The 13,223-nt window shown below is 43.8% G+C and overlaps 1 protein-coding gene across 11 annotated transcripts in view; it reads right to left on the reverse strand.

The window, feature by feature from the left end:
- The window catches only part of CCDC85A (coiled-coil domain containing 85A), a 227,532-nt gene that overhangs the window by 209,191 nt on the left and 5,118 nt on the right, over positions 1-13,223 (reverse strand). For 8 of the 11 annotated variants that reach the window (XM_069583269.1, XM_069583271.1, XM_069583268.1 and 5 more), the window contains exon 2: positions 8,806-9,772. In XM_069583269.1, the coding sequence (XP_069439370.1) occupies positions 8,806-9,772 (967 nt within the window). Of the gene's footprint in view, positions 1-8,801; positions 9,773-13,223 lie in introns of all 11 variants that reach the window. The other 3 variants (XR_011255669.1, XR_011255670.1, XM_069583270.1) reach the window with 1 other exon arrangement.

Genomic DNA, 13,223 nt, shown 5'->3' on the forward strand with positions numbered 1-13,223 from the left:
CAGGCTCCTCTGTCCATGGAATTCTCCAGGCAAGAATACTGGAGTGGGTTGCCATTTCCTTCTCCAGGGGATCTTCCCGACCCAGGGATCGAACCCGGGTCTCCCGCGTTGCGGGCAGACACTTTAACCTCTGAGCCATCAGGGATGTGCCTAATTTCAAACCAGGGCTAAGACGAACTCCCAAGACTTTGTGCACCCTTCCATAATGATTCAAGTATGTTAGCGCTGTAATACGCTTAACTCTTTGGGACATGAAAACTGTAAACAACTCAATGGTGTGAATAATTTAGCCATTGTCTTTCCTTAAGGAGGACAAATCAGTATTGCCTTTTTAAGGATAAAGAAACAAGCTGCTATTCTTCTGCTCTTTTCTCCTCTCTAAACACCTCTTCTGCCACTCTGCTGCTCAAGGATCTCCCCTCTCTGAAAGAGCAGCCACTCTTTCTATTGGAAACTCTCAAATGGCACTCTAAAAGAGAAGGCAATTTATGGCAGAAGCAGCAGTAACTTGAACCTCACTCTCTTGCAGATTAGAGACATAGAAATTAGAGCTGAGATTTCACACATCTGATTTCTCAAGTGACCCATGGTCTACTCTTGATGTTGAATCACAAATTTCCTAGAACTCTTGAAGAATCAGCCCATTTCATAAAATGAAACTTTTAATATTTCCCAGGATCCAGTTCAAAATAAGTGTTTTTCTTCAAATGTTCACAAAGCATGTCATAAACGCTATGTATTAAAGTAGTAGTAAGAGCAACCTGGTTGTTCTGTAGTACCGAAGGAGCAAAAATTGCTGAGTTGCTAACAGGTTCTCCTGCTATCAGAAAAAAATGAGTGTTCCTATGAAACTGTTTGTAAGCTGAAATGGCGCAAAGTGAAGCAGCAATTGCCTCAGACACATCTTGCTAACAGATGTACAAAGCCAATCGAGATAAAGCACAGATGCTCACAGACACAGTGCAAAGCTACGGTGGCCTGATGCTGAGTGTGCTTCCTGGGGAAGGAGCTTGGTGGTGCCGCCCTCACCACTGGGGTGTCCACTGGGTCTCCAGAGGCTCAGTGCCAAACCAACCCTGAAAGCTATTTTTGCTTTTTACTTTTCCATAAAATTGAATATCCTCTTTAGATTTAAGTTAGCAAAAACAGGTACTAAGGTAGGTCTTCAGTAGAGCAAATTTTTGAAAGGTAGGGGGACCCCTGTATTAAAGAAACACTTCAATTATCTGAAAAACAGTCAAGACCCAGAAAACAAGCAAAAACTTACTTTTTCAGCCCAAATAATTGATAAATGCACGACACATGGATCGTGCACTAAAGCCTGTGCACTTTACTCACAGAGGATACTTCAAGGTCACTTACTCTTGTTTTCAACACAGTTCTTTCTTATCAGTGTGGTCATCCATTTCCCCAAGGTATGACGACCCTTAGAGCAGAGCAGAATTTAGGAATAGCGAGGGAATGAGTTAAAATCAGGCCAGGTAAGAGCAGCAAGGAATACTGCTGACACCATGCTGCTACTAGAGTAACTGAAATTCTATTAAAAGTAGATATTGGAAAAAAAATAAAGAAGAGCCATCTAAAATAGGGACTCACAGCTCTATCCAGCTTGAGAGTTTCTAAATATCACAAGTGGCTAAAACGAGAAATTTCAGAGTCTAGGGCCATAGACTTCAGCACATGTGTACATGCTAAGTTGTTTCAGTCAAGCCTGACTCTTCGACCCTATTGACTACGGCCACCTCTGGAGACACACAGGCTCCTCAGTCCATGAGATTCTCCAGGCAAGAATACTGGAGTGGGTTCCCATGCCCTCCTCCAGGAGACTTCAGCACACACTAGCCCATTGGTGCTATACAAGCAAAACTTTTTTTTTTTTCAGTTTTTGCAAGGTTTGCCTTCACATTCTTAATTTTAAACAGTTGGAGCTTAACTAATATGATCCCCACACTGGTGTCTCCAGAATAATCTATCATTACTATGAGTAAATGTAGAGCCTTACAGCAATCACTGTCTTATTCATTTGACACTTGTGAAAATGACTTCTCAGATGAAATGGAATAGTCACCACAATTTTGTTGTAAGTTAGGCTTTTTCTGAATCATTTCAGTTAAAAAGATGAAAGCATTACTAACTCAAGGGTATTACCCTACTGTGGATATCTTCTGAAAAGTTGCAATGGACCCCAAACTACAAATGTTTAATTGATTTCAACTAGGTCTAAAAAGCAAAACCATGATCAGCTGAAAATAATTCATCTTCAGCTTCACAGCTTATGTGACTGAACCCAAATGCAATTGAAGGTGTATGCTAAACAGAATCAATCAGCCGAATGGCAGGCATTATTTAGACATAATATTAAAGTTACTGAAATATATATACATACATACATACATACACACAGAGCATATAGATGATAAGGATAATCTCTTTAGAAGATTAAAACGGTCCCCAAGATTTCAAGAGTGTTTATAGCTTTGTGCTATTATTGCCAGTTCAGCTGAAAACCTTACATTCTACTAGAAATTACCTCTGTAAGTCATCTAGGTTTTCCAATAATAGTTTGCCCCTCAGATATTTTGCAATATCTTAAACTATGTTTCCAATATTAAGCATTCTATGTCATCAAATAGAACTAACACCCAAAAAAAATGTCCTTTTCATTATAGGGGACTGAAATGCTAAAGCACGAAGTAAAGAAACACCTGGAGTAACGGGCAAATTTGGCCTTGGAGTACAGAATGAAGCAGGGCAAAGACTAACAGAGTTCTGCCAAGAGAATGCACTGGTCATACCAAACACCCTCTTCCAACAACACAAGAGAAAACTCTACACATGGAAATCACCAGATGGTCAACACCGAAATCAGACTGATTATATTCTTTGCAGCCAAAGATGGAGAAGCTCTATACATCCAGCAAAAACAAAACCAGGAGCTGACTGTGGCTCGGATCGTGAACTCCTTATTGCCAAATTCAGACTGAAATTGAAGAAAGTGGAGAAAACCACTAGACCATTAAGGTATGACCTAAATCAAATCCCTTATGACTATACAGTGAAAGTGTAGATAGACTTAAGGGACTAGATCTGATAGACAGAGTGCCTGATGAACTATGGATGGAGGTTCCTGACACTGTACAGGAGACAGGGATCAAGACCACCCCCAAGAAAAAGAAATGCTAAAAAGCAAAATGGCTGTCTGGGGAGGCCTTACAAATAGCTGTGAAAAGAAGAGAAGCAAAAAGCAAAGGAGAAAAGGAAAGATATACCCATTTGAATGCAGAGTTCCAAAGAATAGCAAGGAGATAAGAAAGACTTCCTCAGCGATCAATGCAAAGAAATAGAGGAAAACAATAGAATGGGAAGGACTAGAGATCTCTTCAAGAAAATTAGAGATACCAAGAGAACTTTTCATGCAAAGACGGGCTCAATAAAGGATAGAAATGGCAGGGACCTAACAGAAGCAGAAGATATTAAGAAGAGTTGGAAAGCATACACAGAAGACCTGTACAAAAAAGATCTTCATGACCCAGATAATCACGATGGTGTGATCACTCACCTAGAGCCAGACATCTTGGAATGTGAAGTCAAGTGGGCCTTAGAAAGCATCACTAAGAACAAAGCTAGTGGACGTGATGAATTTCAGTTGAGCTATTTCAAATCCTGAAAGATGATGCTGTGAAAGTGCTGTACTCAATATGCCAGCAAATTTGGAAAACTCAGCAGTGGCCACAGGACTGGAAAAGGTCAGTTTTCATTCCAATCTCAAAGAAAGGCAATGCCAAAGAATGCTCAAACTATCACACAATTGCAATCATCTAACACGCTAGTAAAATAATGCTTAAAATTCTCCAAGCCAGGCTTCAGCAATATGTGAACCATGAACTTCCAGATGTTCAAACTGGTTTTAGAAAAGGCAGAGGAACCAGATATCAAATTACCAATATCTGCTGGATTATCGTAAAAGCAACAGAGTTCCAGAAAAACATCTATTTCTGCTTTATTGACTACGCCAAAGGCTTTGACTGTGTGGATCACAATAAACTGTGGAAAATTCTGAAAGAGAAGGGAATACCAGACCACCCAACCTGCCTCTTGAGAAACCTGTATGCAGGTCAGGAAGCAACAGTGAGAACTGGACATGGCCAACAGACTGGTACCAAATAGGAAAAGGAGTATGTCAAGGCTGTATATTGTCACCCTGCTTATTTAACTTATATGCAGAGAACATTATGAGAAACACTGGGCTGGAGGAAGCACAAGCTGGAATCAAGATTGCCGGGAGAAATATCAATAACCTCAGATATGCAGATGACACCACCCTTATGGCAGAAAGTGAAGAAGAAACAAAGCACCTCTTGATGAAAGTGAAAGAGGAGAGTGGAAATGTTGGCTTAAATCTCAACATTCAGAAAACGAAGATCATGGCATCCAGCCCCATCACTTCATGGGAAACAGATGGGGAAACAGTGGAAACAGTGTCAGACTTTATTTTGGGAGGCTCCAAAATCACTGAAGATGGTGACTGCAGCCATAAAATTAAAAGATGCTTACTCCTTGGAAGGAAAGTTATGACCAACATAGACAGCATATTAAAAAGCAGAGACATTACTTTGCCAACAAAGGTCCGTCTAGTCAAAGCTATAGTTTTTCCAGTGGTCATGTATGGATGTGAGAGTTGGACTATAAAGAAAGCTGAGCACCAAAGGACTGATGCTTTTGAACTGTGGTGTTGGAGAAGACTCTTTGAGAATCCCTTGGACTGCAAGGAGATCCAACTAGTCCATCCTAAAGGAGATCAGTCCTGGGTGTTCATTGGAAAGACTGATGCTGAAGCTGAAACTCCAATACTTTGGCCACCCGATGCAAAGAGCTGACTCATTGGAAAAGACTCTGATGCTAGGAAAGATCGAGGGCAGGAGGAGAAGGGGACAACAGAGAATGAGATGGTTGGATGGCATCACCGACTCGATGGACATGGGTTTGGGTGGACTCTGGGAGTTGGTGATGGACAGGGAGGCCGGGCATGCTGTGGTCTATGGAGTCACAAAAGAGTCGGACACGACTGAGCAACTGAACTGACCGATATCATTAAAACAAATTTATTCTTATGATAAATGCAACATGCTTTGAATAAACAGGTAGAGTATAATCGATTATATTTTTCAAAATTTCTTAAAATTTCTGTCCTATCAAAGTGTATATAAGGCTACCAAATTACCATACTGAAGCCTGAAGATCAAAAACTGTTATCAAGGTCTTTAACCCTCTTGTGTTAGCTCACACAATAGAAAATATAGTCAGAGAACCTCAGTTTAAAATCAGTTCTGTAGTATTTCTGTAACTGTAACTGCTGACATTTTTCTCCCAAGAGACAGTCAATTTCTATTGTCCAATGCATTCATAAGTGGTGGTCTGACTTTTTCTAAGCAAAAACAAAAGATGAATGAGAGCGACCACTCATGCTGTAATGTACCACTACTGAACTCACAGTCAACCTAGCTTCAGAGAAACCCTGCTGGGCTCTTCCACACACAGGTTATCTCATTCCTAACAGACAAGGCCATTTTTGTGTTATCAGCATCTTTCATCTCCTCATTAGTAACCTCAACAGAGAATCAGAAGCAATCTTAAAACTCAAGGTAAAACCTATAAACTGAGAGATCTGAAATGCAGGGTTCTCTTGTGGGAAAAAGCCATTAGGATGGCAGATCCCATGTGATCTACATGCACTGTAAGCATCCACTGGAAATAAGTTAGAAACCCCCATGCTTCTTTATCTTAATTTGAAGGCTTTAAAAAGTAGCCTTAAATGATTCGTATGTCAGAGCTTCTCCAAATTAACCTAATAATCCCACCCACCAAAAACTCAAATTTTCAACCCACATTCCCAAAGATAGCCTTAGGCTGGGGTTTTGAGGGGTGCAGGTTTTCAGTAGCTGCTGTGATCAGTCCTCTCAGTTCTGGAGTTCAACAAAGGAAAGAACTTCCTTCTTCCCAGGCTGCCTAGGTGTTTAAGAGCTTCACTCACAACAACCTATCTTATCCAACAACCATGCACCTTGGCTAGGGGCTTCCACCTGGTCTGCTTATTAGAATCACCTGAAGGGTTCTTTTTTACAATGTGCCCACAGGACAGTGCCAGAATAAATCAATGTTCATCAGAATGTGGGGTCCATGCATCAGTGTTTTTACAAAGTCAGCCCAGTGATTTTAACCTGCAGCCAAACTGAAAAACGCTGCTGGAAAGCAGTGATTTTGAACCAGGGGCAATTTTGCCATCTCGATACCCCAGGAAACTTTGACAGCCATCTGGATGTATAATCGTCACAACTAGGGATGGCTTACCAGTAGACCCGTAAGTCGGGAGTGACGCTACACCTGCCAAATCACACAAGACGACTCCCTCGCAACTTTCACCTGCTTTGTGTTCGAGCAAAAACATTTAAATGCTCATCCAAAACACCCATCACTCCAACCCCACACTGAAGGACTCTGTAAATGACTCAGCAAATTTGCAATTTGGGATTTACCTCGCTCCTGATTCCTATCTGTTTATAAGCCAGTAATTCAACTAAAGTGTGTGGGGATTTAAAACTTTGAAAAGTCATGTCTTATCATCCATATAAAAAATTAATTTGTAACAGCAGGATAAACACAAGCTACCAGTGCCCAAGTTTCCAGGCTGATGATCCATAAACATCTCATCGCGCCTCTTCATTTTCCAATTAATTACTGAAATAAAAATGCAATGCAAATGGACTACAAATGCACTTTGGTGAGGATATCAACTGTCAGAAGATTTGTCACTTTTGAAAGAGAAAACCTGAAGTAAACAAGAAGCTATGGTTTCATTCTAAAGAATACATCTATGTTACATCAAATTTTTAACTAAATTTAAAAAGTCTTTTTAATAATTTTCCTTTGAAATTTGTCTGAACTCAGGCAATAAGATTCCATGATGTAATGTCCTCTCAGTCTAGAGACAGGCCTTACTTTGCACAAATTGCTTAAAAATTGCACCTAAAATCCCTTCTGGTAAGTTAAATCATACATTAATTAGAGAAGTTCTTTATTTAAATGAGTCCTTTTGCAAGAAGAATTGTTTTGTAAGTGAACCACCTGCCCTTAAGTAATCTTTATTTTGGTTCAAGATACAAAATTTCTTCAAAATAGTGTGCACATTTACTTGTCATGCTAGTTAAAAAATAATCAAGAAATGGAAGTCATCAACTTTACCTTCCCATTAACCCGTTACCCCCGAAGTCAAGTTTCATGGCTGATGATACATAGATTCTGTGACAGCAACACAACCAAAATATCTTTTTAAAAGACTTTCATCTCTTTCGAGAACTACACAACTGAGGCTGCCCTGCAATCAGGCCACTCCTCCACCTCCCCAAGAAAGAGCAAGTGCAAGGGAGGGTGCCATCAGCAAAGTAAAAGCCCCGCCAGCTAGGCGGTGGCCTCAACACAACAGTGAATTGGCTTCTCCTGGCTTCCACCTCCCAGCACACACAACTGAGAAAGCAACGGCATTCGCCCTTTCCTGCTCTTTCCAGTTCCAAATCTGTGCTTAAAATATTGGATGTATTAGAAGCCAAGCTTCAAGAGTCAATTTTCAGCACTATGAGATCCTAATCTCATATGAAATGAAATCCAACAGGTAAATCCCCAAGTATAATATTGAAAATTTACCCCTTTGTGTCATTGCTAAAATTGGTGGCCTCGACCACTGCTCAGAGCTGACCGCACACAGACTCTGGGGCAGCTTTCAAATAAAGTGAAAAACCTCAGATACTGAAATTTTTTGGATGCAAAAACTCCACTTCATAAAACCAGTCGTTTTAGTTCTAACTTGGTCACATGTAACATAAAAGAACTGTGAGGATTTTTTTTGTTAAACAGAAAACTATTTTCTCTCGAGTTCAAAGTGGTTTCAGAACCAAGATGCAGAAAATTAAACCTCTTCCAAAAGGTTTGGAGTCAGGTTTAGGGCTGCTTCAGCAAAGGTAGTGGCTGTTAAGTTTTGGAAAGCAAAAGAATGTCCAAACACATCTGTACATTTTAAAGGGAACGTTTAAACAACCAAAAAGACAACTCACAATGTAAAAGAGCATGCTACTCAGAATACATTTGAGGAACTTTGGTGAGAGGATTGGGTGGGTTTTGACTGAACTGGGAAGGAAATCATTTGACGCACTCCAGATGGAAAGAAAAGTCACAGATTCCTGTTAAAGTCCCCAACACAATGCAAAACATCCTCAGCGTAAAGTAAGGCATGTTTACAGGCATGTGGCAACCCAGTTTCATGCCATTTAAGGATGTCCTAGTTCTTTTTTAGTGTTATTGTTTTTCATAATAAATACTTATTTCTTCCTGCACATAAGCTGTTAACTGGATTCAAAAAGCTTTGGTCACCTGTCTCAGTAGAGCCCTGTAGAAACTATAGGCAACTAGGAAAATGTTCAAGATACAGAAATCTTATATTGGTTCTATTTTTATCTTCAGTGACCAAGATCTCACCCTAACTACTCAGGGTCCCACAGAATTATTGTTTTCCTCTCCTTCCCCTGCCCCCTCCTCCCCAACATTCTCCAGGCTACCTGATAAATGCATAAACCTAGGACAAATGGAGGGGGAGTAACACACATCATAATCTGGGGGCAAATGTATGCTGCCCTTCCCCACCCACCTCCAGGCCAGCGCCTGCTGGCACCTGCACTTTCTTAGGTGGCCGGCAAGCCTTTCATCATCTTAACTGTCTACAGAGTTGCCCCAGTTCCGCAGCACGTACTGACCCACCGTTCATGCCACTGTAGACATTCCGGTGATGGGCTGACACATCCTCTTGCGCCTGCCTTCGGAGGGTGCCCTCCCTGCTGCTGCTGCCGCTGCCGCTGCCGCTGCCGCCTCCTCCTCCACCCACGTGTTTGTGATCAGGGCTCCCTCCGAAATGCTGTTTGAGGTGCTCGGGGCTGGTGCCCCTGACCCTGGGGAGGTGCTCCAGGCTCCCACCGAGGGCGTGTTTCTGCAGATGCTCGGGGCTCCCTCCGCTGTGCCTGGTGTGCTCAGGACTGCTCCCTGGCTTGTGCTTCGGGAAGTGTTCAGAGCTCCCGCTCAGCACGTGCTTGGGCAGCGTTTCCGGGCTGTTCCCTGCGTGTGGGTGCCTCTGCTGTTCTGGACTGCCCTTGCACAAGGGTTTGTGGTGCTCGGGGCTAGGGCCTTTGAGAGCTTTGGGGTGATCTGGGGTCCCGGAGGCCCTAGCTTTCTGCAGATGCTCGGGGCTGGCACTCCCGTGCTTGGAGTGTTCCGGGCTGCCCTCTGCCCTGGGTTTCTGCAGGTGCTCAGGGCTGCCGCCGCTTGCGTGGTGCTTGTGGTCGGGGCTGTCGGTGCTGCCCGTGCTCGAAGTGCTGCTGCCGTCGCCCACGTCCCGCACGTAGGGTGCTGTGGTGGCGGAGAGCTGGCACAGGCTGGCCTGGCTGTCGATGGAGCAGCGGCTGCCCGCGCAGCCCGTGCCCTTCTCCTCGTCCAGCAGCACACACAGCTCCTTGAGCTCCATGTTCTCCTTCACCACCTCCTCCTGCTTCACCTCCAGCTCCTTCAGCTTCTGCAGGTATAAGGCCACTTCCTTGTGCATCACCCCCGCTGTATACCGGCCCAGTCTCTGCCACTCCCGGGACACCCTCTTGCCCTTCTGCCGGTCATCATCCAGGAAACAGCAGAGGTCCCTCAGTTCCTGGTTGTCCTCCTGGAGTTTCTGGTTAATATCCTGAAAAGAGACACACAGCCATTCAAGGGAGGAATAATCGTGTATGGGCCGGGGCACCAGACTCAGACTTCCTGGGACCTGGGAGTCTGGAATGGGTGAGTTCTCTGTGATGTTAGGGGAGGAAGTGAGAAGGTGAGAGCAAGCTAAAGATACATAGCTATACATAAAAATAAAAATAATGGGTATTGATTATGCTCCCTGCCCTATGTTTTACTTGCATTATCTCATCGACTTCTCACCAAACCCTCAGGGGATAATGGTTATAATGGGTCTTTTACAGAATGGGAAACTGGACCTCGAAAAGCTTCACCTGTCCAAGGTCATCCAGTCAGTCTTGAGGGAGCAGCCAGTTCATTAACAGGAAATCAGTAAAAAAGAAAAAAAAAAAAAAAAGGCAAGGGTCCCTACCTCACCTTCAAGGAAGAAAGATGGCTACTTGTGACCTGTGAAAGACTTAAAAGCTCTGAAGCAACAGACTTTTCATCACCGCAAACAAGAAACACAGCCTTGGTGTTCAGCTCATGACATGGGATGCGCAGCCCTGATCCCTCTCTAGGGAGCAGCACAATTGCCCTCTGGTGGCGCTTCAATCCTGCACATCCAGCCCCTTATTGCCACCCCCAACCCCCACAGGTGTCCCAGGCATCTCATGGAAACTCAAGCTCTTGTGTTATATCCAGGGTCCCCTCCCCAAATCACACCTCTGAGCACATGCCACCTCCACCCATCCTGTTTCTCTTCATAAGAATCTGTAGTTGTGCCTGACACCTCCTTCTCCCTCACCTCCCATTTGCAAGCCAAACACATCTCCTAAACTCTACCTCTGAAATTTACCTTGTCACTCCCATGCTTCAAACGCTTAAAAGGGTCTCACTGCCCTTAGGATAAAGTACAAAATCCTGTAGGTCTCAAAAGGCTCCGAGTCCTCTTAACTGGCCTACTTCTCCAGCATGAATGGTGATTCCTTCATGAATATTTAGTAAACATCTATTATGTGCAAGGTATTATTAGTCCAGGTCCTAGGGAGAGATCAGCAGACACAACAAGGACATTGACTGCGGACCTTGACCTTGAAGGACCTTGACCTTCCTATGGCTTTCATTTGGTGGGAAAGATTAGCAAAAAGTATAGAACGTAACGTCATATAGTAAAAAGTGCTGGGAAAAAGACTAAAACAGGTGAAAAAATACTATCTATAAAGAGAAGGCACCTCTGCAGAGAAGGAAAACATTTGAGCAAATACCTGGGCGAAATCAAGGAGCAAACATTTGTTGAAAGAGAGAAAGGCCAGTGTAAAAACCCTGAGACAAGTGTGGCTCAAGCTGCAGCAAGGCCAGTGGACCTAAAGCAGAATGAGCAAGAGGGGCAAAGTGAGGAAGGAGGTCTGGGAGGCGAGGTGGGTGCCAGGGCTAGGTAATGTGGGCCACAGGAAAATTCTGGACTGTTAATGAGCTGAGGCTCGAAGTTTGACATGATGTGATTCATTCTATAAAGAATCACCAGTGTTCTGTGCAGAAAAGAGTTTGCTGGGGGATGGAAGGAGGGAGTGACTTGAAGTGAGGGAGACAGGATAGGGTGAAAGCTGGAAGACCAGCTAGGAGGCTACAAGGTAAGTCTAGGCAGAGGGAGATAATAGCGGCTGCTACCCATGGAGTCAGTGGACAAAGTGAGACCCTTCCTCCCCATCACGCACTGAGCCCCACCCATGCTGGCTGGTCTCAGGCCCAAGAGATGAGCCCTTCCCACTTTCACTCAATCTAAAGGAAGTCCTCTTCTATGCTGGACCCCGTCAACGTCCCCTCTGTTGGGCTTTTTACAACTTCTAATCACATATGGTTGAGTGTGACTATTGGTCAAGTCTCCTTCTTCACAGGACCAGAGTCATGAGAATGGAGACCCATCTATTCCTTTCACCTCTGTGTACCCCACACACAGCACCCCCACTGTGGATACCTGACATCAAGGTCAGAATTAATTGTGAAATCCCCATTTAGTCTCCATTCACACAGAGTAAAAGGGGTAGCTGTTTCTTGCAGCACCATCCTTTGGAGAGGGTAAAAGGGGGAAGCTACCTAAGATTTCCCTTGCTTCACAAAGCCTGAAAACCTCTGGTCTTGTGACTGTCAGACAATCCAGAACTAGAGGCACTCAGAGAGGGGACCTGATTCTCTCAAACTCAGACTGATTTCAACACTTTCCTTGATACTGACTAGAAAGTAAACATAAAACATCTGCCAACCATGCCTGGCACCTCCTGGCAGTCATGAGGCCTAAGGCAGGAGTGATTCTCAAGGCCTGAGGAGAAAGAGGATCAGTGCAGCTTAGTTTTCAACTTGATTCTAGCTCCCAGCATTACCAATGGCTCTGTCTCCTTGTGTCTAATGCCCATCCAGTTCTTCTGCTTCTCAGTGCCACCTCTGACCTCAGGCCTGCTGTCTCCAAAAGCATCCCCAGGCCTCCCAGCCTTGATCTGCCCCAGCCCTTAACTTCCCTAAGTCATTCCAACTCAAGCTCTCCCTGCCAGACTGATCTTCAAACACTCTCCCTGCAGCTGACATCTCTCCTGCCTCCATCACCTCCCCTTTGCCAGGGAAAACGAAGAAACCCTTGGACCAGGCCTGAAAGGCTTTCTCCTGCCTTTCTACCTTTAGCCCCCTTTAATTCTGAACCAGCCAACTAGGAACCCTGATTAGGTCTAACTTTGCAACTAGAAAAAACTACCTTGTCCGGTCTGTGAATTTGCCAAAGCGGAGAGCTTGCACTTCTAAGACTCCACCAGCCCTAGAAGAGCACCAGGTATGCAGGAGCACCAGGTCTGAAAGAATGAATGAATGAATTTCTACTCACTGCTCAATGCCTGTAAGAAGCACTCCCTAGAGCACTCATTCATTGGGCATCATTTTTTTTTCTTTTTTAATGTAGATGGCTTCTGGAGGGCAAGAATCTATTTCAATGTCTTTCTTTGCATATTTGATTCATCTGACTTGGTGCACTGCACACAGTGAAAGCTTAATAGGTGTTGATGGAGCAACCGACCCTTTAAAGCCCTAGGCAAGTGATCCAAACAAGACACAGCTCTAGCTACTGACAAAAGGCTTCTTATTGTTTTCTGCTAGCTCCTGCTGTGTTGGAGCCTATAATAATAAGAGAATAAATTATCCGTTGACACGGGTGCTTTATGGAAAATCAGAAGCTGTGGATATTCTGAGAAAATAATGCTAAACAAAATCAATCTTTCTCAGCTTCAAAAATTCTTGCACATTTAGCTTAGTTCTGGTATCTCACAGAAAGTTCAAGTCACGTTCTTCTTCATCTGAATCCCCATGCGAAAATACTACCTTTTGACTATCCTACAACTATTCCTGTTTTCTCCAGAACTGGGAAGTAAACAGGACTTGTGCCACCATGGGCTGCTTCCCAAATGGAGTGAAATATATACATGTGACCCCTG

The sequence above is a fragment of the Ovis canadensis genome, chromosome 3 (assembly GCF_042477335.2).
Source record: "Ovis canadensis isolate MfBH-ARS-UI-01 breed Bighorn chromosome 3, ARS-UI_OviCan_v2, whole genome shotgun sequence".
Taxonomy (NCBI): Eukaryota; Metazoa; Chordata; class Mammalia; order Artiodactyla; family Bovidae; genus Ovis; species Ovis canadensis.